We start from the raw sequence: 26,175 nt of genomic DNA on the forward strand, positions 1-26,175 counted from the left end.
AGTGCTTGGAGACCTTTGTACTTTCCATTAATGGACGCAGGATCGTTGTAAATCTGCAAGCGACAGTCATTGATGCTTATGTATGCCATGTGCAAGGAAGCTTATTGAAGCTTTGAGCATGTCCTCAGCCTTATGCCTCTTTAGACAGGCATGATACGTACATTACAAATCTGTGAATTGCCGCAGTATTTGCCAAGTGTAGGAAGGTTCTTGATGCATATGTGATTTTGGCGAGAACCTAAAGCCGTGTGATTTACAGAAGAAAGTGGTGGGAGCCCCGTCTGCCCCCTTAAATACGGCACTGCGTCGTTCCTGGTATTAAACAGTCGGTCCTGAGTGTGAAACAAAATGACGTTTCCAGCGACGTGCGGCAATATGGCGATTTTCTCGAGAGAGGGTGGTTGGAAATGGGGCAGGATTGGGTGCCCTGTGTGTAATGTGGAGTCACCTATACTGCAGGTTTCTGACTTCCCTGCACGTATCTGTCGGTGTTTCGAGAAAGAGGACCTCGACAAAGGTTTCTTTGGCGCTATTGTAATGTGGGTATAGACATATTCCTCATACATTCGAGATATCTGCGCTGAAAGTGGGGATTTCATGTCAGTCAATTAATGAAGCTCTCTGCATTTCGCCTATACCCAGTACCGTTATTTAACTTCTTTATTTTTACTTTTACCAGCTCCCGTGACATAGTGGTTAGGATGCTCGCTTTCAACGCCGAGGATTCGAATCCCGCCACGGGCTGTGCTCTCTGAGGTTTTCCAGACGAATGTCAGCATAGTTCCCCCTGAAGTCTGCCCAGGACGCATACTAACGCCCCACTCCCTCCATCCGTCCACGTCTGTACGCCGCTCATAGCGCTAACACGTACTTGATATTGTATTCGTTTATTTTTGTGTTTTGACGGACTACCTAGCGCGCACGTCAAGTACTTTCACCAGAACGTATCCTGCACTCTTAAAAATGAACTTCACCGCATAGCACGCTCCTAGCCAACCATTATCTCGAATGATATCGTTATCTACCCTGATTTGTTGAAAACAAGGGGCGTACGCCTTTTCTGTGACAATTATGAACAGCATAAGTGTCACAGAAATGGCGTACGCCCCCCGTTTTCAACAAATCAGGGCAGATAACGATATCATTCGAGATAATGGTTGGCTAGGAGCGTGCTATGCGGTGAAGTTCATTTTTAAGAGTGTGCTTAATCAGTCTCAGACTAATCTCGTTGGACTCCCAGTTCAATGTCGTCCTTATCGTCGGCGCCGCTATGATTGATGATTGTACTACTAAGACGATGATCCCACCGAGCCAGCTTTTTTTTTCTTAATTCCGCACCGCGAAGCAACTGTGGCTATGGACAGCAGGAAGGACATGAGGGGGAGTTAGTGTGCGGCCGACTTCAGGTGGAACTGTGGCGACATTCATCTGGAATGTCTTTCGAAAAGCCCAGGGAAAACCTGAGACGGTGGTAGGATTCGAACCCAGCACTTCCCAGTCATGAGCACGACCTTGGTTACCACCATGGACGAGCGCCCGAGGCAGCTTGATGATCAAAGTGTGCTCAAGCGAGCTTTTCTTTGAAACAAAGTGATCCGTGGTCGGCTTGCTCTCCAACACGTCTGAATGTTCCACTGGCTAGACCGTGGAAGGATGCAGCCAAAGGATGCGGGACAAACCGTCGCTGTTACAGCGGGACCGACTAAATCTGGTCACATTATCTATATGTTGTTAAGACGCCAGCTCGACGTCGTCACTGGATGTGCATAAGCCAATGAGTAATACACTCGACAAGGAAGTAAATTGCATCGCCAGAAGAGCAGATACCGGATAGACGGAGCACCGGATGAACTTTCTTCCTTAACGACACGACTGTCGAACCTATTTAATTGGGGGTTGACGTCGCGAGACAACTTACTCTCGAAGCGCAGAACGTCTTCTGTCCCGATACAACATGCGTCGAGGTGCCTTATTATTGCTGTTGTTCCTGGCTACGGTATCCATAAGTGTGTCCAGGAGATCTGCGAGGTGGCCTGGAACTCGACTCAGTTTTGGTGGCCTCAGAAATACAGTCGGTAAGCTTTCTTTTCTCTCGCAATACATGAAACGAGCGGCTGTGCATCAAGGATATATTCTCCTGTTGCACTTGGTTCAGATTAATTTCCTAAACCAAACTGTCGATTATTCTCGCGAACGTGTACTTTTAATTTGAAAGGAAAATGTTAAGGAAGAAGAAGGTTGTCTCGGCAGTTAGAGTCTCCAAGTATCGGTCGCAGGCTTCGCCACTCATGTTCCAAGGATTCGTCATGAATAAATGCCTGCAACTTGCAATGCCTTGCAACTTGCAATTGATTTGAAGCGAGAGTATCCCAGAGGGGAACTATTTATCGTGACAGGAAAAGTCAGCCAGAAAGGACGGCTTGCTATCCCAGCTTCTTCCGCTAAGAACCGTCTTTCTTCGTCCGTTTTTCTCCGCGGATGTGCTAAGCCTAGCTTATGCGGGCTTTTAACATTCCGATTGTTGCGCAGGTGGTGCATTGCGACGACAGAGTATGAGCGTACGTCAATGCTTCGATATAGCCAAAAGGAGATGCAGGCCAATGGTGAGAGACTTGGAACGAGCGGCCGATCAGTATCTTGCCGGTAGCGTTTGCATAAGGACAGTGTGCTGGTACGTATTTTACCTTATGAATAAGCTTTTACTATGGACGCAACCAGCCACACTTTCTTTCATTCGGTATTATATGCAGGGTGTGCGCAGATAAACTCCAGCGGCATTTGCGCACGTAACTCGTTGTTGTCTGCTTACCCGGTGAACTTTCGGTGGCTCACGATGGCGCATATATGCGTACGGAAGCTACAGGAAAATCGTGGGAGCCATACTCAGCGCAAAAAAATAAACAAAGCGACGAAAATATGGGGGGATATATTTAAATGAACAAAGCCAAATAATACAACAGCCAGAAAAGAAAAGAACGAGGAAATAACGGATAAACTAACAAAAGGTGAAAGAAGGATGGGTAAGATTAAAAACAAATAAGGTTGTAAAATATGAAGATAATGGTGTACGAGGGTGAGAGCTGAGGGTGGGGCACAAGACTGCAATCCGCAGGCTGTGCATTATACCTGTGTCGCTGAAGAACTGCCTTGGTTACAGCAGAGTGGGGAGAGAAAAGTGTGCGCACCGCAGCTCGAGTAGGCGTCGTCTGAGCGTGGGTCGAGGAGAAGATCTGAAATATCAGCTTCAACAGCGACTCATTTCGTAGATAGGCAGAGGCAACCCTCCAGATGCTGTTACTGCAGTGCTCTAGAGGATCTGGAACACATTTTTCTTTCATTGCCCATACTACAAACCTTCCCGAAGCGCTCTTAAAAATGAACTTCACCGCATAGCACGCTCTTAGCCAACCATCATCTCGAATGATATCGTTATCTGCCCCGAATTGTTGAAAACGGGAGGCGTACGCCATTTTTGTGACAATTATGAATAGCATAAGTGTCACAAAAAGGCGTACGCCTCCCGTTTTCAACAAATCATGGCAAATAACGGAATAAACAACCGTGTCTCTCGGTCTTCTTCATAAATAACGGAATCATTGGAGATGATGGCTGGCTAGGAGCGTGCTATGCGGTCAAGTTCATTTTTAAGAGTGCAGATGGACTCCCGTCCCTATGAAAATTGCTCGGTCCCTGGGCGAATCCAAGGAAGGCTCCGAAGCACGACAGATGATGTATCGTGCACTGTGAGCCCGATAGGGATCACGGGCAGAGGAGAGTGAAGAGGCCGACAGCGTGGTGAGCAATATTCCTCAGCCCGGAAGCTGTATCCTACCGATACGGACACGGCTGTAGGGGAGCCATCATTGGGAAGCAAGCCTCTCGTATCCGAGATGAGCTTATGGGCATTCAAGTCCCCACAGACGACATAGGGAATGCTGTCCAATAGGACGCCCAAATCATTCACTTTATAATTAGTTGCCGGTGGGATATATAAGGAGGTCCACTAACAGATCTCTACCCGAGAAACGTCATCATGACGTTGGTAGACAGACTGATACCGAAACAGATCGGAAAGGGAGGGCTGGGTTACGCGAATGGGCCGCTGCCGCTTATTGAAATAAAAGTAGGACCGAAGGTCGCGTCTCTTTCAGGGATCATCGTAATCCTCTCAAGACCGTGGCTTTCGGGAGCGACCTTGTTCGCTCCTAGCTTCGAGCGTAGTTCAAGTCTACCAAATTGGTGGCGCTGTCGACCACTATGACATCATTTGTTCACAAACAGGGAGAGGTCTATTCCGACAAACGAAAATCCTTAGTAATGCCTTATTCCGATATGCACATCAGAGGAAATTTTAGGCACTGTACCACCAGGGGAGCTATCGGTGCAGAAATCAAACGATATGTCCCATATGCATACTCATCGGTAGTGCCCCTAACGGTACCTGCACACAACAATCGTGAGACCATCGTGTTGCCCTATTCCGATACACAGAAGACGATGTTTTCTTCGTTTTGTTTACGCTGAGTATGACTTGGACCATTTTTCTGTAGCTTTCGCACACATAAATGTACCACAGAAACTTGGTCAGTTAAGTAGACAAGAACTTACGTGTGCAAATGCCACTCGAGGTTACCTGCACATATTGGAAATTTCGGGAAAAAGTACGACCATGTGTGGCTGTAGTTCTTTAGTCGGTGTATCGCTTGCACCTGAACAACTCTACTCTTCTTTTCTCTTCTATACGAAAATAATATTGGCGTTCTGTTTCTGTTTGGCAGCAAAATCCCAAATCTGCTCTCCTGCGTGACAAGAAGTTGTAGCTCAGGGATTGGACTGGCCGCCAGCGTCGCCAGATATGCAATCGATGCCCAGATGCACGACAAGTGTATGCTTCAATATGGATATCCTGGTAGCGAAGGGACTGCGTTCCGCTGCTAGCGGCGGACGGCCATTGGCTGCATTAATGATGCTCTTCTGTGTCTTTTTATTCAATTAAAAGAGCTAAACAGATAAGCTACAGGACAGGAGAGGATCTTCATGAAACTGAGCCCTTAACAGCTCTCGCTGTAAAAGAGTACTTCACCTTAGCCTTTGCAGCTTATGTTTTCTAAAATCTTGCGTCAACTATCTTGCAAGACTTCAATACTACAAATTGGAACCTTTCCCGACTTCACTATTTATTTTGTTGTTTACTGAATAATCAGTAATGAGTGACTGGTATCGGCTACCGATCTAGTGTTGCAAAGCTGCCTTGCCACAGTGATTGAAGTGTAGGAGAGTGGAGGGGAAGTGAAGTGTAGCGGTATCGAAGAGAGTTGTCAGAGTTTTTACTTCTGATTTTGCTGTGACAAAAAATATGTTCGTCAGGCTGATGGAACCTACGCAGGATTTTAGTGCGATCTTTTGGCTGCATAACGCACATATTAAACTAAAGGTGGCTTCCAAAACTATATATAAAAAACATTTGCGCAGAGGTTGTCAAGTGTGACAATACGCCCCAGTAGCGAAGCAGGTTGTCCCACAGGCTGGGGAAGGTTGCCTTAGCTGCATTTCTCCCAATCTTATTGTGGAGGTGTACCGAATGGAATACCCATTGGAAATAAACCAGCAGAAAAGAACCTATTATCTTCAGCCGTATCTTCGCCGTTCCTGCCGTGTCTGTCGGTGTTTCTAGCTGGTGACCTCGACAAATGCTTCTTTGGCGCTATATGTAATGTCGCCACAGCCATATTCCTCCTACTTTAAGGCGAGACGTCTGCGCTGACAGAGGAGAGGTGCTGTCTGTCAATCAAGCTCTCTCCATTTCGTTACACCCAATACAGTTATATAATTTATTTATTTTTACTTTGTCGAAGAGATCGTGTCCCCCTACACGAGTCCTGACCGACGATGATGGAATGTCCCAGCGGGCAGATGTGCGTGGCCTCACGCTAGGATGGTGCCCGTAGAACTGGATGGCAGGCGCAGTGGCGCGCGGCAGCAGACGCACGTCTTAGTCGTCGTCCACGGGCCACCACATCATTCTCCCCCTCAGACGCGGAGCGTTTCATGCGGTTGAGGTCCGCGTCGATACCAAGACTGAAAGAATGACGACGGCACGTGGACGAAGGACGACTGGACTTGGCGTCTTGGGCTTGAGGTGCTGACTATTGTGCGGACGAGCGCTGGCCGGGTGGGTTCCAGGGGCGAACTGAAGCGGAGTGGAGGCAGGAAGGCAAAAGGGTGTGCAAGGATGGGGCGACAGAACCGCGAACGGTTGGACACCGGTGAACTCGTAGTGGTGTCGCCAAGGAGAGAGCCGGGGAGGACCATCGTGAAGCACGGGAAAACCGGGAGTGGAACTCACTGTGGCCTCCGTGCGCGCCCCCGGTGGAACGTTGGTGTCGGTGCCTCTTGACCGCAATTGGATGGGCTGCCAGTATCTTGTATAGAAGCCCGGTGGGATAGCGAGGCGGGCAGGGTTCTTGGGACTGGAATGGCGATGCGGTTGGGGCCATGCAGTCGCCAGCGGCGTAGCGCGACCGGTATGGGAGCGTGACATAGAGAAGGTGCCACTGGTGAAAGCTCGAAGAGTGCCATCGCGAAGCATGTGGCGATGTGATGCAGAGTGTGCGACCATAGCGAAGCAAGCAGCGAGGTGAGCAAACCATGGTGTTGAGCGGCCGGGCGTTGCGATGCAGTGCGTTGAGTTAGCCGCGATGAACTGGGGTCGTCGCCTACCGATTCTTCGGAAGAGCGATGCACCGGACCTTCAGTGGTGCCTCCGAATGCGGTCTTTCGAAAATTTAGAGTAGTACTGGGCCGACCTACGTCGAATATGATGTTCTTTATTCGGGTCACCAAATATAGTGGAGATGGTCCTGACCGGGGATGATGGAATGTCTCAGCCGGCAGACGTGCACGCTACAATGGTGCAGCTAGAACTGGTTGGCAGGTGCGGTGGCGCAGCAGAGGCACGTCTTCATCGTCGTCCACGGGCCGCCACAATTTTACGAGGTATGACAACACAGGAAACAACACAGAACATCCGATGTCGGTGATTATCGGTAACTGATGGCTGCGAACAGATAAGATTCTGTAGACAAAATGCGTAATTGGGCTGATTCTTGCCTTCCTTTTTTTTTCTCTGTTTTTCTCATGCTTTTCCATGCGCAGTGGTGGTGGTGGTGGTGGTGATAGGGCTTGCCGTTGTCGACCTCACGTATGTGGGCAACGTCACGACTCACGCCCTGGGGGAATGTGCGTCCTGGGCCGACTTCTAAGGGAACTGTGCCGACATATGTCTGAAAGCGTCTGAGGAAAACCCCAGACAGCACAGCCGGCACCGGGATTCGATCCCGGGTACCTCCCAGTCCATGCCCAGTCTTCGGGCCTTGCCGATAGCGCCGCCACTGATGAAATCCGAAAACGGGCTTGCAGAGATTTTTTGGAGAGCTTTCCGGTGTCGAATTTTTGTGGAAAGATCGTGAAATATCCTGTAATTGTGACTGAAATGGGTGTTGTGGCCATGGCTTTCTAATTAGCGCAAAAAAAACGTTACCTTTCCTTGGGAGTTTTTTTAGTTCAATTAAGGTAATTAGACAAATTAATGAGGTACACTGATGGAAACCACCTGAAGTTGGGCGGCAAAAACCTTCACAAATATGACGCAGAAGGTTTCTAATTTTTATCTCAAGTACATTTTTCTAATAATTAGTGGTCACTCTTAAGTGGAACACCCCGTAATTTCAGACAGCCTGAAACCTCTGCCCCCTCCTCCTCCTCCTCCTTGTACAACGCTGGAATTTTTACTGAGCATCAGAGACCGATCTAGACTATGCCCGCAAGTGTAACCATAAAAAGGTGTAACCATTATTATTATTATTATCATTCTTAGTATTGAGAATTGGATGGGTGGAGCAACAAACGCACACATAATTATTATAATATACAGGATGGGTGCAGATAAAGCAGCCCCCATTTTCCCGCATTATTATTATTATTGTCATTATTATTATGAAGCGTTACGTTTACGTTACTTACTTTACGTTACTTACGTTATCCCGTCTGCTTAAGCAACTCTCTCCCGATTTTTTGCTGATTGATTCAAGGCTCAGGCTGAAGAAACAATTACGTAAGCAGTTCTATTGCGAGTAGTGTATGAAATGACTTGTTTTCTGTGTTATTTGAGTTGAACTACCCGTGAATGTCGCTTGACTGCCACAGGCCCAGTGGCACAAGCCTTTCGGCTTAGCCGGGCCTGCTGTACTTTGCTAGTGTGTATCGAATGGGAAATAAAATTATTATTATTATTATTACATTTATTAACATAGCACGCGGTAATCCATTAGTAAGTTTTATTACTCCCGCCCTCATGTAATGCCCCACTGGAGCAATTTGAGGTATATACATAAATCAATAAAAATAAATATCACCCGATATTCTGATGAATCTTCGAAGGGATGAGCATCACCCGGGGCCTCTTTTTATATATACATTCAAACTCAAACTCAACCCTAAGCGAGGTCCGGTGAGTATGGGGGATGCGGAATGCACTCGAAACGTACTCTTAAAATAAACTTCACCGCATAGCACGCTCCTATCCAACCATAATCTTGAATGATATCGTTATCTGCCCTGATTTGTTGAAAATGGAGGCGTACGCCTTTTTTGACGCTTATGCTGTTCATAATGTCACAAAAAAGGCGTACGCCTCCCGTTTTCAACCAAGGTTGCAATGAGATAACCGCCGTCGCTGTAAAATATATGGTGATATCTCTTATCTCTTTTCTCGATTTTTCGCTTCATCTCGCTGGGTTTTCGCCGATGCGACGTACAGGAGAGGATCTTCACGACATTCAGCCCTTAACAGGTCTCGCTGTATGATGATGACGATGATGATAGGAGAAAAAAAATGGAGATGTGAGCCTCGCCTTAGCTTTTTCAGCTTACATTTTCTTTGATCTTCCATCAACTATCTTGCAAACTATTCAGGACCGCATTACGCGGCTAGCGTAAAACGGGAACCTTCCGTGATTTCCTCACGACATGCACTCGATGCGATTTTTTCATTCTTTCTTAAAAGTGCTAGAAGTTATTGTTAGCGATCGAGATGAAATGACGATTTATTCACGATTTATTTCTTGTTGTTGTTCGCTGAAAAATCAGTAATGACTAATGACGCAGTATTGTACCCGTTACCGAAATATTGTATCGTGATACCGATACTCGTTACTTGAGTAAAAAATATCAAAATACCGATATCGACACTTCTTTTCGAAAGTATCGGAGTACTTTAAAGAAGTACTCTGCAAAAAAAAAAGTAACGAGATACTTCTGTTGGAAATACGAAGATTATGCAACATCGACATCTCGCTTACGTGACCACCCCATTTGTATAATAGCAAATTGGGAAAAGACAGTTTCGCAGTAAAGAGACAGCATATTTCTCAGACACTTTGCTTGACTTTCATCCAACAGCTGGTCCTCATAGTCTTCTTCTGCCATCCTAGCAGGCCGTGGTCTCTCCTGCAGCTGACAGAGGCCAATATGACAGTTACGTTAGTGTCAGACCCGCATATACCGTTGATACCAATGATCAAGGAACCCTATATACAAAGTTACAATGCCACGGTATATGTGAGCAGCGGTTATTTCCTCTAGATTCGCCCCGGAAAAAATCGTCCCTGCAAGAAAAGTATCAAGAAAAGTAGTTTTCGTCAAACGGCGCTACAGCGTAGCGCGAGTGCCCAGCTGTGGGTAGCCCCCTCAACCGCATGGTGAACTGTCAAAAACAAGCCTAAACCACGACCACGAGAGATGGTCGTGACCTAAACTAACCTAAACTCTGAAACTAACATAGGACCCGGTTCTAACCTAGGTTCCCACCGGGGACGATTTCTCCGGGGACGTTTTTCCCGGGGAACATTTTCTCCGGACCGATTTTTCCGGTAGAGCAGGATATCTGCAATCCCCTTTACAAAGTCAGATGCCAATAGCTGTCTCCGTAAAAATACAGAAAGACGATCCCACACAATATGGACTAAAACCAAAGGACTACCTTACATTCATCGACCGTGAAGAAGACAGCATAATTCCAAATGGAATTGAACGATCAGCAAAACAGCCATACATCGCACGAGACTTGGAGCCCTGTACACAGGAACTACAAGGCACCAGCTAAGGCTTTCAATCTCAGAGCTCTCAGTCCCAGAGGATACACAGCACATAATTATGTACTGCCCAAAAAGTAGTCAAGCCATACTTCAACTCCAACTGACTCCAGCGGCACTGGACAACAGCCTTTTTCCTTTTGAAAGATTGCCGGAAGATGGCCCACAGAGCAACAACAATCCAAAGCACTCAAAACGCTCTGCGCTTTCTGAAAAGATAGTGGTATAAAAGCTTCTAAATGGCCAACCCTCCCAATTATATCGTATTTTAAAGCATATGAAGTGGAGCTGACGCGGCCTTAGGGCATCCTTCTCCAAAATGAGCAACCTGTAGTACAGTTCTTCACATGGGGCCAACAGTGGATCAAGAGAAGTTAGAAGAATCTACTGTCAGGAGGAAGTTCTTTATGTGGAACTCATGTGGAGTGCAACTTAGAACATAATGAGAATTGATGTTCTGAGGATTGAACACATAGAAGGACAAATACATACAAAGCCTCAAGTGCCTAAGAAATTAATGATGAAAGAAGGAAGTCACTGAAGGCACTTGAGGCTTTGTATGTATTTGTCCTTTTATGTGTTCCAGACTCAGAACATCAATTCCGATCATGTTCAACAGATGCCGCATGCGTCGCCCCGTCGTGTGAATGTGTGTGCGAATGAAAAAACATGTAAGATTGAAAGGTTAGTGAGTCAGGGAGTGTATGTGTTTGTCCCTTCAGTTGACACACCCTTGGATGTCACTGGAGAGGAGTGTTAGCTTAGCTCAATTGGTAAGAGCCCTGGACCAGTAATCCAGAAAATGTGAGTTCGTGTCCTACAGCTGGCTAGCCTTTTCGGTGACTTCCTTCTTTCATCACGCACCTTAGGGTTGGAACCAGGCCGGTATTATACCGGCACGGCCGGTTATTTGCTCGCTCTGCCGGTTGCTGATAGGAAGGTGATACAGGCAGCCTGTTGCCGGTATTTGTGGCTCAAGGCTTTTCATAAGGGCTTTTACGCGGTTTTCCCTTGAACATTCCCCAACAGCTTGAATAAATCTGAAGCACAGACCAAACTCTGCAGTCCCAAGTCGTTTTCTTAGTTATTCATTGTTATTATCACTGTTACTGATTAAGTATTGCGTTCTGAGGGGACAAGAGCAGCGGTTATGCAAAGCTCTTGGTGATTGTGTCGTGCCAGCTAGAACTTCGGCTGTATACGACCTTCGTGAGATCTGCGCCTGCAAAGAAATGCTTGTGTGCATCGATGCGTTTTTCAAAGTAAGTGGCAGTCCAATCCGGTTGCTCCAATCCGATCCAGTGTAGCGTTCATACCTGTTTATAGCAGTTTCTAGTATCAATGTTTCACACACACACACACATAAATGGGATGAAGATGTGGTGGGTCATTCTCCGCCGTTATGGCGGTACACCTGCCCATTGCGCTTGTGGAAGGGATGATGATGGAAAGGTGTCCTATTAGAGTTCGTCCATTAGTCCTGTGCCGAAGAGGAACAACTCGTAAGGCCTTGCATCAGCCACACACAGGAACATATGTTCTCTTTCTCTCTCTGTGTGTGTGTGTGCTCGTCCACCCTCACCTGCTTTCCCTTTACTCCGAGGATTTCCTCCTTTCTCTTTATTCCACATCCTCTTCCTCGGCCTGTATTTTCCACTACGAAAGGTGGCAGCCCTAGTGCAATTGTACCGCGCTTCCGCGACAGTTCCGTACTGGCGTCATACGTACACTGGAATGTCGATTGCGGTTTCTTACTGCAATATCTTCTCTCTTTCCAGTTACATTTTCATCACCCGAGCGGTAGTGATCGAATGTTTCATGTATAAAGTTGAGCGATCTCAATAAGGAAACTGTGCTGCTCAGGGCGATCTTTGGATTTTGTAACGCTTCGGTGGTCTCGACCACTCTGTCTGAAATATCGTCCCAAAACGTGGTATAAATTCTTGTGGCAAGTCTAGACATTGTGTCTTTGAAACCGCCGGCTTTAAAACGCAGTTTGGGTATTTCAACTCGACCGTTAGCAATGACTTCCAGCACTTTTAAGAAAAAAAAAAAAGAAAAAGAGAGAGAATAATAGCCTCTGGGGCTCTCACTAAGACTCCCACAGTATCCGCTCTGCAGGACCATCGGGTGCCGGTGACTGTTTTAGTACAGGAATGGGTTGCTTTTCTGAGCAATATCCGCAAACCATTGTGGTGAGGTCGCGTGTTCATATCCTTGTGTCATGCTTGGATGCTGCAAAGAACCTGTATACATGATCGAGGAAATCGATAAAAACATGTGCAGCGGGGCAGCACTTGGCAGCTGATTTTGCCTCCAGATTCAGGGAGTACGTTGAACAAGAAAGCCACACAGCCAGATAATTTTTCAACCGTACTAGTACTTGGATATCTTTGTACTTTCCATTCATAGACGCAGGATTGTCGTAAGTTAGCAGGCGACAGTCGTTGATGCTAATGCCATGTGCGTCAAGGAAGCTTATTGAAGCTTTGAACATGTCCTCAGCCTCATACCTCTGTAGACAGGCGTGATTCATTAAAAATCTTTATACTGGCGCAGTGTTTTCCAAGTGTAGGAAGGTTCTTGATGCATATGTAATTCTGGCGAGAACGTAAAGCCGTGTCATTTACAGAAGAAACAGCGACAGCTGCAGTGGTGGGAGCCCCGTCTGCCCCCTTAAATACGGCACTGCGTCGTTCCTGGTATGGAACAGTCGGCCATGAGTGTGAAACAAAATGACGTTTCCAGCGACGTGCGGCAATATGGCTATTTTCTCGATAGAGGGTGGTTAGAAATGGGACAGGTTAGGGTGCATCAATACTAGCGCCCTCTGTGTAAGGTGGAGTCACCTTTTGCAGAAGCATTGAGATATTTCCGACTTCTCTGCACGTGTCTGTCGGTGTTTCTAGCCAGTGCATATTATACGAGAAAGAGGACCTCCACAAAGGTTTCTTTGGTGCTATCTGTAATGTGACCACAGCCGTATTCTTCCTATGGAGAGACATCTGCGCTGAAAGAGGGGATTTGCTGTCAGTCAATTAGTGAAGCTCTTTGCAATTCACCTATATGCAATATCGCTACCTAATTTTATCTATTTTTCCTTTGTATTGTGTTCGTCTATTTCTGTGTTTTGATGTACTAACTAGTGCGCACATCAAGTACTTTCACCAGAACGTATTCTGTTTAATGTGCCTTATTCATACTTCCAGATATGAACGCAAATCTGAGACCAATCTCGTAGAACTCTCAGTTCAATGTCGTCTTTATCGTCAGCGCCGTGGTGATTGATCATTGCAATACTAGGACGATGATCTCACCTAGGTAGCTCTTGATGATCAAAGCGTGCTCAGGCGAGTTTTAGCTAAAACAAACTGGTAAGACAAAGATCCAGGGTCGGCTTGCTCTCCAACACGTTTGAATGTTCCATTGGCTAGACCGTGGAAGGATGCAGCCAAAACGGGACAAACCGCCGTCCCCCAAGTAGGCTGTTGGACGGCGACTGTTACAACTGGACCGACTAAATCTGGTCACATTAGCTATGTTGTTAAGACGCAAGTTCGACGTTGTCAATAGCTATGAGGATGTGCATCAGCAATAATAATGAGTAATATGCTCGAAAAGGAACTAAATTACCAGCCAGAAGAGCAGATACCGGATGGACGGAGCACCGGATGAACTTTCTTCCTTAAAGACACGACTGTCGAAGCTATATAATTGGGAGTTTACGCCGCGGGACAACTTACTGTCGAGGCGCAGAACATCTTCTGTCCAGATACAACATGCGTCGGGGTGTCTTATTGCTGTTGTTTCTGGCTACGGTATCCATAAGTGTGTCCAGGAGACCTGGGAGGAAGCCTGGTTCTCGACTCAATATTGGGGCCATCAAAAATACAATCGGTAAGCTTCCTTTCCTCTTGCAATACATGAAACGAGCGGCTGTGGATCTCCTAGGATGCCTTCTCCTCCTGCATCTCGTTAAGATTATAATTTTCTAAACCCAACTGACGATTATTCTCGCTAACGTGTACCTCTAATTTGAAACGAGATGTTGTCGTGTTCACCCTGTGATGCCTTAGTCGGACTACCATCGTAAGGCCCTCTCGCGTTTATTTTACGAAAGTATGCTATAGGGGGGAGAGGATATGTGTATTGAAATGGAAAGGAAAGGTTAGCCAGGAGTAGACCCGACATGCTATTCCTCGAGAATGGTATAGGGTTGGTATGCTAGGGACCTGTTCCTCACCGTAGCCAAATATGACATAACAATGGCGGAACGCAAGTATACGCTTGTTAACTTAATAAAATAGTTTCTTTCTGTTTTTTTTTTTTTTTTTAGTTGTCAAACATAGCGATGCGTGGACTTGCAATGCCCCGTGGGTTGATTTGAAGCGAGATTGTAGTGGAGATGGGTGTTCCTCTACACGAGTCCTTTCCGGCGATGATGGAATGTCCCAGCGTGCAGGTGTGTGGCCCCACGCCGGTCCGATGCTGAACTCATTGTTATCGTTATATTTAAAGTTGGCGCGCTCCAAAGCTCCTGTGGTAGGCTCGCGCAAGAGCACGTGGTGAATCATGGGCCGAAGTGATGCATTTCACGCTCGTTACGGGAAAACGACAAGTTGAACTAGGTTACCATAGTTCCTGCCGGACGGTGCCGTAGGTGCCGGTAAAAGGGCGGCTGGCGCAGTGGCGCGCGGCAGCCGAGGCACGTCATCGTCTCTTGCAGGAGTAGACAGGTCGCCATAGGTACTCCCGTGTCTGGACACAGATGCATCTGTGCAAGGAGGTGACTCTGCAGAGGGAGGGAGGTTGGGTGTAGTCACGGTGCACGGAGAAGTCCGGAATCAAAACGTATGTTGCTGTTGGAGCGTCCCACGTTCCCCGTGGGGATGGGAGTGAGATTGGCGGGTGCACCAGGAGTGCAGCGAGGAGGTGAGGAGAGTGGCGGCGTTCGCCAGGCCCAACTGCGGAGACGCTGGGTAATGGTGCCGTGGCGTCAGCTGTAGCGACTACCGGGGGACAGGTAGGCAAGGTCGAGGTTCCATGTCGCGGCCAGCAGCAGAAGAACGTCAGGGCGCGATGGACGTCGCGGGGTGGTTCACCTTCTTAAGCAGTGGGAGTGATGCTGCCAGGGCTCTGTGCACCAGTGGTGATGGCTGACTAGGTGATATTCGCAGACGATGGAACGAAAGAGAATGCCTGGGGCGTGGAATGGTCTCGACGGCGTCAGGTTACATGTTCTTGCTCACCAAATGTAGAGGAGGTGGTGTTCCTCTACATGAGTCCTGACCGGCGATGATGGAATGTTCCATCGGGCAGATGTCTGTGGCCTCACGCCAGGACGGTGCCGGTAGAGCTCATCCCAGGGAGGAACCTACTTATTTTGGCAGGAAAATTCATCCAGAAATGATGGCTTGCTATCCCAGCTTCTACTGCTAAGAACAGTCTTTCTTCGTCAGTTTTTCTCCGTCGATCTGCTAAGCCCAGCTTATGCAGGCTTTTAACATTCCAATTGTCGCGTCAGAGCCGTAGTGAGGGGGAGGGGCTGAGAGGGGCAGCTGCCCCGGGCGCCCTCGCCAGAGAGACCGCCGAACGGTAGGCCCTCTGATAAGACTAGACAGGCAGGTCTGGCACGTCTGTTGGACAGGATAAAGCGGGAACGAAGAAAATTTGAATTTACGATCTCGGCAGTGCAAATAAGCGCTTGCGTTTCTCTGTTTCCAGGGCTTCTAACGCCAATGGGAGAGGGGGGGGGGGCGCTTCAGATTTACCCTGCCGTGGGCGTAAACTTGCCTCGCTACGGCTCTGTGTTGCTCAGTTGGTGCATGGAAACGACAGAGTGTGAACGCAAGTCAGTGCTTCAACATAATCAATAGGAGATGCGAATGCGGGCCAATGATGAGAGAGTTGTCCATTTTTTTCTTTTAAAATCAATCAATGAGAGAGTTGCAAAGAGCGTGCCATCGGTATCTAATCAGTGGAGGCTTTCCAGTAACGACAATGTCTCTCGTAGTACATATGTGGCCTCGATATTGCAGCTCAATGTTGCGCATGTTGTCCAATGTGGGGCAACGTTTATCAACATTTCACAACGTTTCTGCAACATTATCAAAAGTTGACCAACGTTACTTGACATTGAGCAATGTTCAAACGACATGGCAGGACAACGTTTGGGGAACGTTGTGGCCGAATATTCCTGCAGCATTGTCAGAAGTTGACATTCACCAATGTACATGCAACATTGATGAGCAACGTCGGAGGAACATTGTGGCTCGACGTTTCCTGAACGTTGTGTATTGACTTTCTAGCAGCATGACACACGACGAAAATATGGGGGATAATTTAACAGAAAAAGAAAGAAGGGAGGAAAGGTGAGACAGAAAGGAAATAACGAGGACATAAAGGATAAACTAACAAAAGGTGAAAGAAGGATGGGATAGATTAAAAACAAATAAGATTGTAAAAAAAACGTTACGGTAATGTGTACGAGGGTGAGAGGTAAGAATGGGGCACTGACAAATGGGATAACAAGAGTGAAGTTCACAGGCTGCGCATTAGACCTGTGTCGCTGAGGGACGTCAAAATTCCCTTGGTCACAGACCAGTGTGTGGTATGTCGTACTGGGCCCAGCAGAGAGGTCAGAGAAAGGTCTGTGCGCCGCAGATCGAGTAGGCGTCGTTTGATCGTGGCTCCATGCATAGACGCCGAGTGCGGGGGGATGGTGTCTCTCTACATGAGTCCTGACCGGCGGTGATGAAATGTCCCAGCGTGCAGATACGCGTGGCCTCAGGCTAGGATGGTGCCGGTAAAACTGGCTGGCAGGCGCAGTGGCGCGCGGCAGCAGAGGCACTTCTTCATCGTCGTCCACGGGCCGCCACATCATTCCCCCCCTCAGACGCGGAGCGGTTCGTACGGTTGAGGTCCGCGTCGATACCAAGACGGGAAGAATGACGACGGCACGTAGCAACTTAGTTGGAACGTTGGAAGAGACGACTACGGTTGCGAAGAGCTATTTTTGTAGCAGCGAATGAAATGGAAAAGATGGGAATTTGTAACGGACGTTATGTGAGTTGTTTACTCTGAGGATGGTGGCATGGCGTGAAGGTGTCAACATTAAAGCACCGCATTTCCCGCGAATAGCCGCTGATACCCATGTGGAGGTTGTCCACTAATAAAAAAAAAATAAAATAACAGTTACGAAAATATTATAGTTTACTAACATCGGAGCATTGGGTAACATAGGAAGTCCGTATTTTGCTTCCGATCCCACACTTCGAAGGACGTCCTCAACGGGAAGTACGTCACAGAAAATCTCAAGCACACGGGAGCTTGTCGTCTGGTTCCATGCACCCAAATGAAACGGGAGCGCGAAAAGCGGCTCGGAGGGTCACACTCCCGGGTGTGCGAGTGGGATTCGTGTCGCGTTAAGTGAGTGGTGTTTGAAACACTCGCGCTCCGGGGCGCGTACTTAAAGGGACGGTCTCGTACCCCCTGCCCCTCTCATAAAGCTTACCATGCGATTGCCCTCTGTTGAAAATGGAATACTGCAAATTTACCCTTCAAAGCACGTCCCAGTTATTAAATAACCGAATTAAATTGATAAAGATTGCAGAGCATGCCACGATCTGTGTCGGCAACAATAAGAACGGCTACGTCGCCATGCTGAAAGTCCGTGACAGGATACAGAAATCGTCTGCTTTTGCGCGCGCTATAGTGCACCTGCGTGAGCGGACGACTTTCAGAAGTGACTGGGGACGGCCGTGGCAATGCTCGTACATTTTCTTTCAGTTCACAGGCCAAAAAACGCACATTGTAAGAAGTGGCACACATGACGGTTCAGAGACAAGTTAAAAGTCGCAGAACAACCCCACCAGCGTATGTGTACAGTACTCGTCGTACAGTACTCGAAGGTCATGCGAAACTTAATAGCCCATCCGCTATTTCGACAGGCCTTTTTTCTTTCCTTTCGAGGTTCGCTGCAACCAAAGCGGGACAAATCGCCGTCCCACAAGGCTTGTGTGGGACAGCGGGACTACGACTGTTACAAGCGGGACCTGCTAAATCTGGTTACATTAACTATATGTTAAGACAGCAGTTCGACGTTGTCAATAGCTTCAGCAATAGGATGTGCATCAGGCATAACAATGAGTAATACACTCCAAAAGGAAGTAAATTACATCGCCAGGAGAGCAGATACCGGACGGACGGAAGGCCGGATGAACTTTCTTCCTTAGTGGAAGATACGACTGTCGAAGCGCAGAAGGTCTTTTGTCCCGCATTCGAAAACAGTCCTCTCTGCAAAACTGCTCGATTGTTTTCTTTAGAAAGTACCGGAGCTAACACGTGGGTGTTTTCAATACAACATGCGTCGCGGTGCCTTATTGCTCTTGTTCCTGGCTACGGTATCGATGGGTGTGTCCATGAGACCTACGATGAAGCCTCGTACTCTACTCAGTCTTGGTGGCCTCAAAGATGCAATCGGTAAATTTTCTTTTCTCTCGCAAAAAGCGAAACGAGCTGCTGTGAATCTCCAAGGATATATTCTCCACTTGCATTTTGTTGAGATTAGTTCTCTAAACCGAACTGTCGCGAACGTGTACTTTAAATTTGAAAAGAAATACTGGAGTATTTATTGTCTTTATCCTGCGATGCCATAGTCCGATTACATCGTAAGCCACTTCCGCGTTTATTTTACGAAAGTATGCTACGGAGGAGGGTGAGATATGCTTATTAAAAAAGTGAAGCAGAAAAAGGAAAGGATAGCCAGGCGAAGACCCGCCAAGCTATCCCTCAGGGATGATATGGGGTTGGTACCCCAGGCCAGGACTTGTCTCTCGCCAGAGTCAAATATGACATAACAATGGCGGAACGCAAGTATACGATCGTTTACTTAATAAAATCGTTTTTTTTTTTATCAATTGTCAAACATATCGAGGCGTGAACTTGTAAAGCCTCGTGCCTTCATTTCAAGAGAGAGTATCCCTGCAGCTCCTATACCACTAAGACCAGTCTGCGTTCTATTTACTGTGGATAATCGCAGACATGTAGAGTGGTGGACTTAAGGAGTACTATGTGTGTATGTAAGTAAGTATGTAAGTATGTGTGTGTTTGTATGTAAGGTGTATTTCAACTAAGGTATGAAGTAGCAGCTCCTTATTCCGTTCTTGAGTTTAATAAATTTTCCTTTAATAAGAACAGTCATTCTTCGTCCGTTTGTCTCTGCGGACGTGTTAAACCTAGCTTATGCGGGCTTTTAACATTCGGATTGTTGCGCAGTTGGTGCATGGAAACGACACAGTGCGAAGGTACGTCAATGCTTCGACAATGTCATACAGAGCAGATGCACGCAAATGATGCAAGAGTTGGAACTAGCGTCCGGTCGGTACCTCTCCGGTACAGATTTGGCCCTGAAGACAGTGTGCTGGTACGTGTTTTAACTTCTTAATCAACTTTTACCATGGACGCAATCAGCCGCACTCCAAGTGCGACACGAAAAATGTATTTATTTCATTTGGTGTTATATACAAGGTGTGTGCGGATAAACTCCAGTGGCATTTGCGCACGTAACCCGCTGCTGTCTGCTTACCTGACGAACTTTCGGTGGCGCACGATGGCGCATAGTATATGCGTGCGAAAGCTACAGGAAAATCGTCATACTCAGTGTGACGTGATGTTCGGATCGGGTATCCAACCCACGCGGGACCGCCTTCAGACGTGGAACATCACCTGGATGGACAGATGACGGTACCAACCGCCACGTGCTTTTTGACTGTCGGATTGCAAGAATGCTTTGGCAATTAGTTTGGCAACATGCATACATCAACTGCCCAGTGCCCTTCCACTAGTCGTACCACCGGAGCTTGTGACGGCGTGTGAGGCACAAGTTCTATGGGCAGCACGTTTGAAACCAAAAGTCGGTAGGCACTGTTCTCTCTTTTTCACTTGTGCCACCGAATGTTCGTTGCGAAGAAAACCGAAATATATTATCCCGATATCCCGGGATTGCGCCTAGTGAAATCCCAGGCTTTTGGGATCCCGGGGTCCGAATTCTACCGCTAGGGGATATATCGGTACAGAAACCGAAACGATATGTCCCATACGGATGTCCATCGGTAGTGCTCCTAGCGGTACCTGCACACAACACACCTGAGACCGCCATGTTGCCCTATTCTGATACACGTTAGCCAACGTTTTCTTCGCTTTGTTTATTTTAATTTTATTTATTTATTTTTCGCTCAGTATGGCTTTCACGATTTTTCTGTGCCTTTCGCACGCATAAATGCGCCATCGTTCGCCACCGGAACTTCGTCAGGTAAGTAAACAACCAGTTGCGTGTGCAAATACAACTCGAATTTATCTGCACGTCTTGGGAAAATATCGGGAAAAAGTGCCCTGTACAACCAGGGTGGCTGTACTGCCTCAGCCGGTGTATTGCTGGCCCTGAACAACTCCACTCTTCCCCTTTCTTCTATACGAAAATAATATTGGCGTTCTGGTTCTGTTCGGCAGCAAAATCCCAAACCTGCTCGACTGCATAACGCAAAGTTGTAGCCCAGCGATTGGACTGGTCGCCAGCTACGCCAAATCCAAAATCGACGCCAAACTGCTCAATATCTGTATGCTTCAAGAGGACAAGATGGACTGCGGCGGCGAACCAGCCATGGTGATAGCGGAGGAACTGCGAGTTGATCCAGGGCTCGCTGTCAGCGCTGAGCCCGCTGCTAGCGCTGAGCCCACTGCTAGCGCTGGGCCCGCTGCTAGCGATGGACGGTCGTTGTCATTGTCTGCGTTAACGATGATGCTCTGTGTCTTTTTTGTTCTCTTAAAACAGCTAAGTGGATGAGCTACCAAACGTTTCGTGCAGCGGAAAATCAGCAGACGGGAAACAAGGGAGGGTAGGCCGATTTTTCGGCAGTTGATGTGTGTACTCGTTCTCCTCCAAGTTGTTCTATTTTACACTCGGTTATGTACGCATTAGGGTTACTTATTTTCTTGGCGCCTTTGAGATTGTTAGCGTCATCGTATTTTCAAATTGTATTTGTTGACTCGACTATTTCGGGTTGGGGAGAAGTCGTCCAGTGATGTGATCAGTTCTCATGCTTTAGCCGATTATTTATGTTATTGATTTTTATCATTAATAGATGAAGAACGTGTCAGCCATTAGAGCGAAATTGCCAAATGTAAAAACCGTACCTTTGTAATGTCAAGACGCTGTATTTAAGCAATGACGTTCATTGGCTTTAGATGTAGCTCGGAAGTGACCCGTATATTCTGAGCATTGCAGGAATTGTACGGTGGATGATGTCCTACATCCCAGAGGCTCTTTGACGGAAAGACACTCCAAAATTCGCAGCCTCGTCTGCTTTCGCCAGGAATCTGGCCTCGCTCAAAGGCTATGAGTACTGCTCGGACTTCTCATCAACTCTGGTAGTGACTGCCCTAGATCTTAACTTTCGGCCGTCATCATTCCTTCATCTGTTATCACATCATCTCATCTCATCCTGGCTGCAGTCGCGACGCAGCCCACATAAGTGAGGCCAACAACGGCAATCCGGTTTGCGTCGCCACCACCACCACCGTATTCTGAGAAGACAAAACGGACTTGAACAGTGATGCATCGTGGGAAGACAGCCCTCGTGCAGGTGTTTCGCATGGTGTACTCCCGGCCACTGGACGGAACTACGATCGAGTGAGGACTGCAGGTGCCAGAAGAGACTGACTCTTACAAGCGCGTCCTTAAAAGAAGGGGGCTCAGTATATGAATGGCAGATATTTGGTTAAAAGAAAGATAATGTCTTCTCGACTCGCCGCACCTCAAAAGACTGATGTTACGAGAACCTCAGTTGCCCCACACTTGTAGCACTCGTACTTAGTGCGGTGACAATGTTGTGTATTCATTTAAAATGACTGGTTCCAAAGTTGTGATCATTTAAAATGGGTGGTTCCAAAGCTGTGTTCATTTAAAGCTGTGAGATGATTCAAAGCTGTGTGATGATTTATAATGACTCGTTCTACCATTTTGTGCTCTACTTCAATATTACCTTACTTGTGACTAAGCTATGCTTACTCAGCTCTTCCTATTGGGTAAGCTATATGTATTGTTTTCCCATTAGATGCTCGCAATGCATGTTAGCCAGAAAGTGGGCTGAACCTCATCACGAGCAGAACTGCTGGTTTTTGTTCAGTCTCCCTGGATCATGTAAATTGTGTACTATGATGCGAAAGAAATGTTCCGATTATATGCACGTATCATCTTTCTGTAGCGTCATCACCATGTAAGAATGACACTGTGACACTCACCAACTCTCGGTGTTCAAGGCGTCATGCGGGATCACCTCTTGCACGCGAAACAAGGCCTCTCGTGGACTGAAATATTTTCCCATTGAGTGTTTCGAATATATTTCGCTGGTCTTTAGACCAAGATACAGGTTACATTCTCAACAGATCATTTGCAGAAAGAACACCTTCTCCCCGCCACATTTATTTCAATCCCGTTTATTTGGGGCAGGGGAAGCCTGTCCTCAACTCCTTCGTTTACTTGAAATCCTCACCGTGTGTACCCAAGATGGTCTATACCCACTGTGTTATTTACATAAAGTGGCCCATTGGATTCCAGTGGTACCAGAATCCACCACATTTATTCGCTCCCAATTAAGTTTATAGTGTACGCCATTTTTTCGCGCCTTTTCACTGTGCAGCTGGTTCGCTATAAATCCTGTAAATCGCTACACAGATACTCGAAAAACACGAGGCGCCCACCGTTCCTGTTGACAAAAGTGATAGAGAACAGTGATAGAAACATGTTATGATTAACCGGGGCCCAAAAGATGCTCATTTTGTGTCCGAAAAGCACGGTCTTATTCGGATCAGCATTTCTTTAAAACGTTTCCCTTTAAAGTGGACCTGTGCCATTGATCATTGACCATTACTTGGCAGAAGAAATCTCTCGATCAGTCGTCTGCTTATATACGTTTACACCATGGTGCAACTGTGGCTGTGCAGAGGCGTCGACAGGTAGAGGGCTAATATGGACGGGGTCAGCTAGTGGTGGTATTCCATCCCGACACCTCCTTTGAGTGACGAACTGACCATGCGGTAAAGTCCTAGTAAAGTTCATATTGCAGGCATTGCTGCAGTACAGCAGTTACTGCCATGTCGGAGATTCTTTCGAGGCGATCCATATATGGAGGAGGGATGAAGCTTCGCCTTTGGAAAGGCGATAGATAGCATCGCTCTCCCACGACCTTCGACGACCGTCAACCAAAAAAAGGGACGCCGCGCCTCGACAGCACTGACCATTTCTTAAATACAGAGGCACGAAACTTTCGCATTCTAAATTGTACTCTTGAAATGTCACCGAATGCTTTATCTTCTTCTTTTTACTTTTTCTGGTACGATGTGTTCGAATCATTTTTTGTCCGCAGTCTCATTCAGGCTTTCAGCGAAACACCCACCGGCTGCGAGTGAGGAACAGCTCTACATGGCATTGTACCTGCCCGCAGAATTAACTATTAAAATATCAAGACGGACTTTCTCTACATTGGAGCTCACCTCGTTTAGGCGTGACGGCTGAATAATCGTGACAGCTTCTTGGAGATCATTCAAAATTGAAAGTCACCTAGAGTGCAGTCTTCAAAACCATGACGATAGACACCGAAAAGCGCTCTTGTGTGTGTGTGTTAGACCCTGTTTTTCAATATTGCACTGAAGGCTTTTGCAGATTTTTAATTACCAGTTATTCCCAACAAGCCGTCAGGCTTATTACGTTATCCCATACGTTCGCCCCAGGCGAGTTGTTGCTCAATGTAGACAAAATCATCGTTACTTTGGAATGAACGTTGTTGCTGCCCTGGTGACGTCACCAGTGTCGAGTCAACAACAACAACAACAATAAATAATGGAGTGATGGAATGATGCTGGAATGGAATGATGACATGTTTCAACGCCGCGTTTTGTTCTCTGTTTAGCACGGTAGTTTCTCAGCCGAGTGCATTTTCAAGATGAGTCAATATTATTTTGCGAGAATTTTGATGTATCCTTCCCCCAGTTGAACCTGCTTCTATAACGCCCGGTTAGCATATCACGCAGAACGAAAGAGTCCGCGTATCTTGAATCTTGTACGGCCACTATATAGAAGCCTTCGAACGACCTCATCAAAGAGATATGAACCTGGGCGCAGAAAGGGGCAATCACGAAGTGCCTGAAAACAATGAGAGCACATGAAAGAGGTCGGAAGCCATCGAGAGTGGCGTTAATATTCTGGTGGAAAGGCTTTGCGGATCTTTATCCTGCATTGCTCGGGAGAGGAATCGTGACGCATCCCTCCTGCAATACAAATCATCCGATGCCTCGCTGGATGTGGCGATAAGTTTCATCAGAAATAAGAAAAAAACTTTCTTTCGTGTGGCTACGTGTGAACCGAGGCCAAGTCATATTCTACAGAGAGGGCACCATACGGTATCGCCTTTGCGTACGTAAGGGATAGCGTGAAACTTTCTTTATGTTTTGCGCGTGCGCAGAGCCACCAACGCTAATCCTTAATGGTTACAAAGGGCACTAAAACTAACGATTTGTAAACTGATTCTTGCCTATAGGTTTGAACGAACGACAACATGGAACGTATTTCAAGACGTGAGCTGCAGAGGGCGTTGTTGTCTACAATGTCTTTGTTTTGCTCACTGCAGTGAGAAGGCGGTTCGTGGGGAACGGTTGTCGAAAATCCAGTGGAATGGGGTACACACATATTACAACGCGTCAAGAAGTTTGCACAGTCATTTCTTTCTGGGCTTCCTTCGGTGTTCCCCGGTAGAGCCCGTACAAACGTGACACATCCTATCTGGAACAGTCACCTTCCCCTACATCAATTCAGGCACAACTCCCCCTACTGGTCAGTCACACAGCTTATCTCCGGCAAACTTTATTCCGCATTAGAGCACACTCACGGCAAGCAATCAAAGTTCCCCACCGTCCGTGCACGACAACAGCAGCTGCGCAGTAAGCCTGCGCAGAAGGCCATAGAAACGCACCCACCCCAGCTATCGCACATCTGCTCTCGCAGCCGCCAGAGGGGGTCACGGTGCGTGCTCTTCAGATATTCAGCAAAAAAAGAATTTTTCCCCTGTCTCGGTAGATATGGAGGGGGAAGTTGTGAATGGTGCATTCGCTGGCAGATATACGGGGGGTTTTCAAAGCACCAGCGGGAGGTTCCACAGCTGACGCCGATGGGAAATGCTTGAGTAGGGAAGGGAATCATGGGATAGGTGGAGAGAGGGGCCACCTCTGTGTAATATGGTTCTCGCCGTTTTTCGTTCCGCTATTTCTGATCTTTTCCCGTTTTTTTTTTTAAATTTGTTTTTGCGTTCTTCCCTTCACCGTTCTGCTGAGGAGGGTTCCAAGTTTGAACAGTTCGTCTCCGTGAACCGACTCCTTCCCGGTTTTTCGAGGTCTTTTTCTCGTGTTATGGAAGACTTTCTGTCCCACTGTAAGACGACCTCACAGTCGTCCTCGCCTGTGCGTTCTTCAAAACAGGAAGTCAGAACGACAAACAAGAAAAAAAAAAGACTGCGTAGTTCCGTGTTTCCTTGCTGTTTTCTTTTTCATCAATGGGTTTTCTACTCTCCGCGGCAGTTTTCGCGAGTTTTCCAGAGCACTGCTCTGGTGCCGTATCGTGGATTCCTTCTGGAAATTTGTTTTGTATCGTAACGCACTATCGGTCCAGTATCGCAGACTGTCAGTAGCACCAAAATCTCGGTTGATGTCCGGCCTTGAATCAAGTCGGCTGTCGCCCGTGATAGGCTGCCAGATCCCCTATACCGTCCATCAAGACTCTTGCTCGACTAGACAGCAGTGTCTTCAATATAGTGAAGGTGTTAGGTGTTAGGAGGAACGAACACGAGGGATGCTGCCTTCGCGGCACTTGTGAAATTGGTTCAGAGCTGTGGGATGAATACAACCTTTTAGGATTCTCTGTGCATGATTTTGGGATATTTGTGAATTGTGCACTTCTAGTGAACATATGGATAAT

At 47.2% G+C, this 26,175-nt stretch overlaps 1 protein-coding gene and 2 long non-coding RNA genes across 3 annotated transcripts in view; 2 read left to right on the forward strand and 1 right to left on the reverse strand.

The window, feature by feature from the left end:
• LOC135398771 (uncharacterized) overlaps positions 1-26,175 on the reverse strand; it is a 98,272-nt gene that overhangs the window by 51,937 nt on the left and 20,160 nt on the right. The window lies entirely within an intron of this gene.
• LOC135397535 (uncharacterized) lies at positions 1,847-5,007 on the forward strand. The gene is made up of 3 exons (XR_010423652.1): positions 1,847-2,075; positions 2,530-2,671; positions 4,779-5,007. It is a non-coding gene; the product is annotated as an uncharacterized LOC135397535 (long non-coding RNA).
• LOC135397536 (uncharacterized) lies at positions 18,401-22,392 on the forward strand. The gene is made up of 3 exons (XM_064629132.1): positions 18,401-18,632; positions 19,428-19,575; positions 20,661-22,392. The coding sequence occupies exons 1-3, from the start codon at positions 18,515-18,517 to the stop codon at positions 20,992-20,994; spliced, it is 600 nt and encodes a 199-aa protein (XP_064485202.1). The 5' UTR covers positions 18,401-18,514; the 3' UTR covers positions 20,995-22,392.

Source organism: Ornithodoros turicata, chromosome 6 (genome assembly GCF_037126465.1).
Source record: "Ornithodoros turicata isolate Travis chromosome 6, ASM3712646v1, whole genome shotgun sequence".
NCBI classification, from domain to species: Eukaryota; Metazoa; Arthropoda; class Arachnida; order Ixodida; family Argasidae; genus Ornithodoros; species Ornithodoros turicata.

Bases quoted from the DNA above. Each gene is read 5' to 3' on its own strand.
- LOC135397536 (XM_064629132.1), top strand. From the start codon at position 18,515: ATGCGTCGCGGTGCCTTATTGCTCTTGTTCCTGGCTACGGTATCGATG. The intron at 18,633-19,427 runs GTAAATTTTCTT...ATTGTTGCGCAG, and splicing joins TGGCCTCAAAGATGCAATCG to TTGGTGCATGGAAACGACAC. The intron at 19,576-20,660 runs GTACGTGTTTTA...TCTGTTCGGCAG, and splicing joins GCCCTGAAGACAGTGTGCTG to CAAAATCCCAAACCTGCTCG.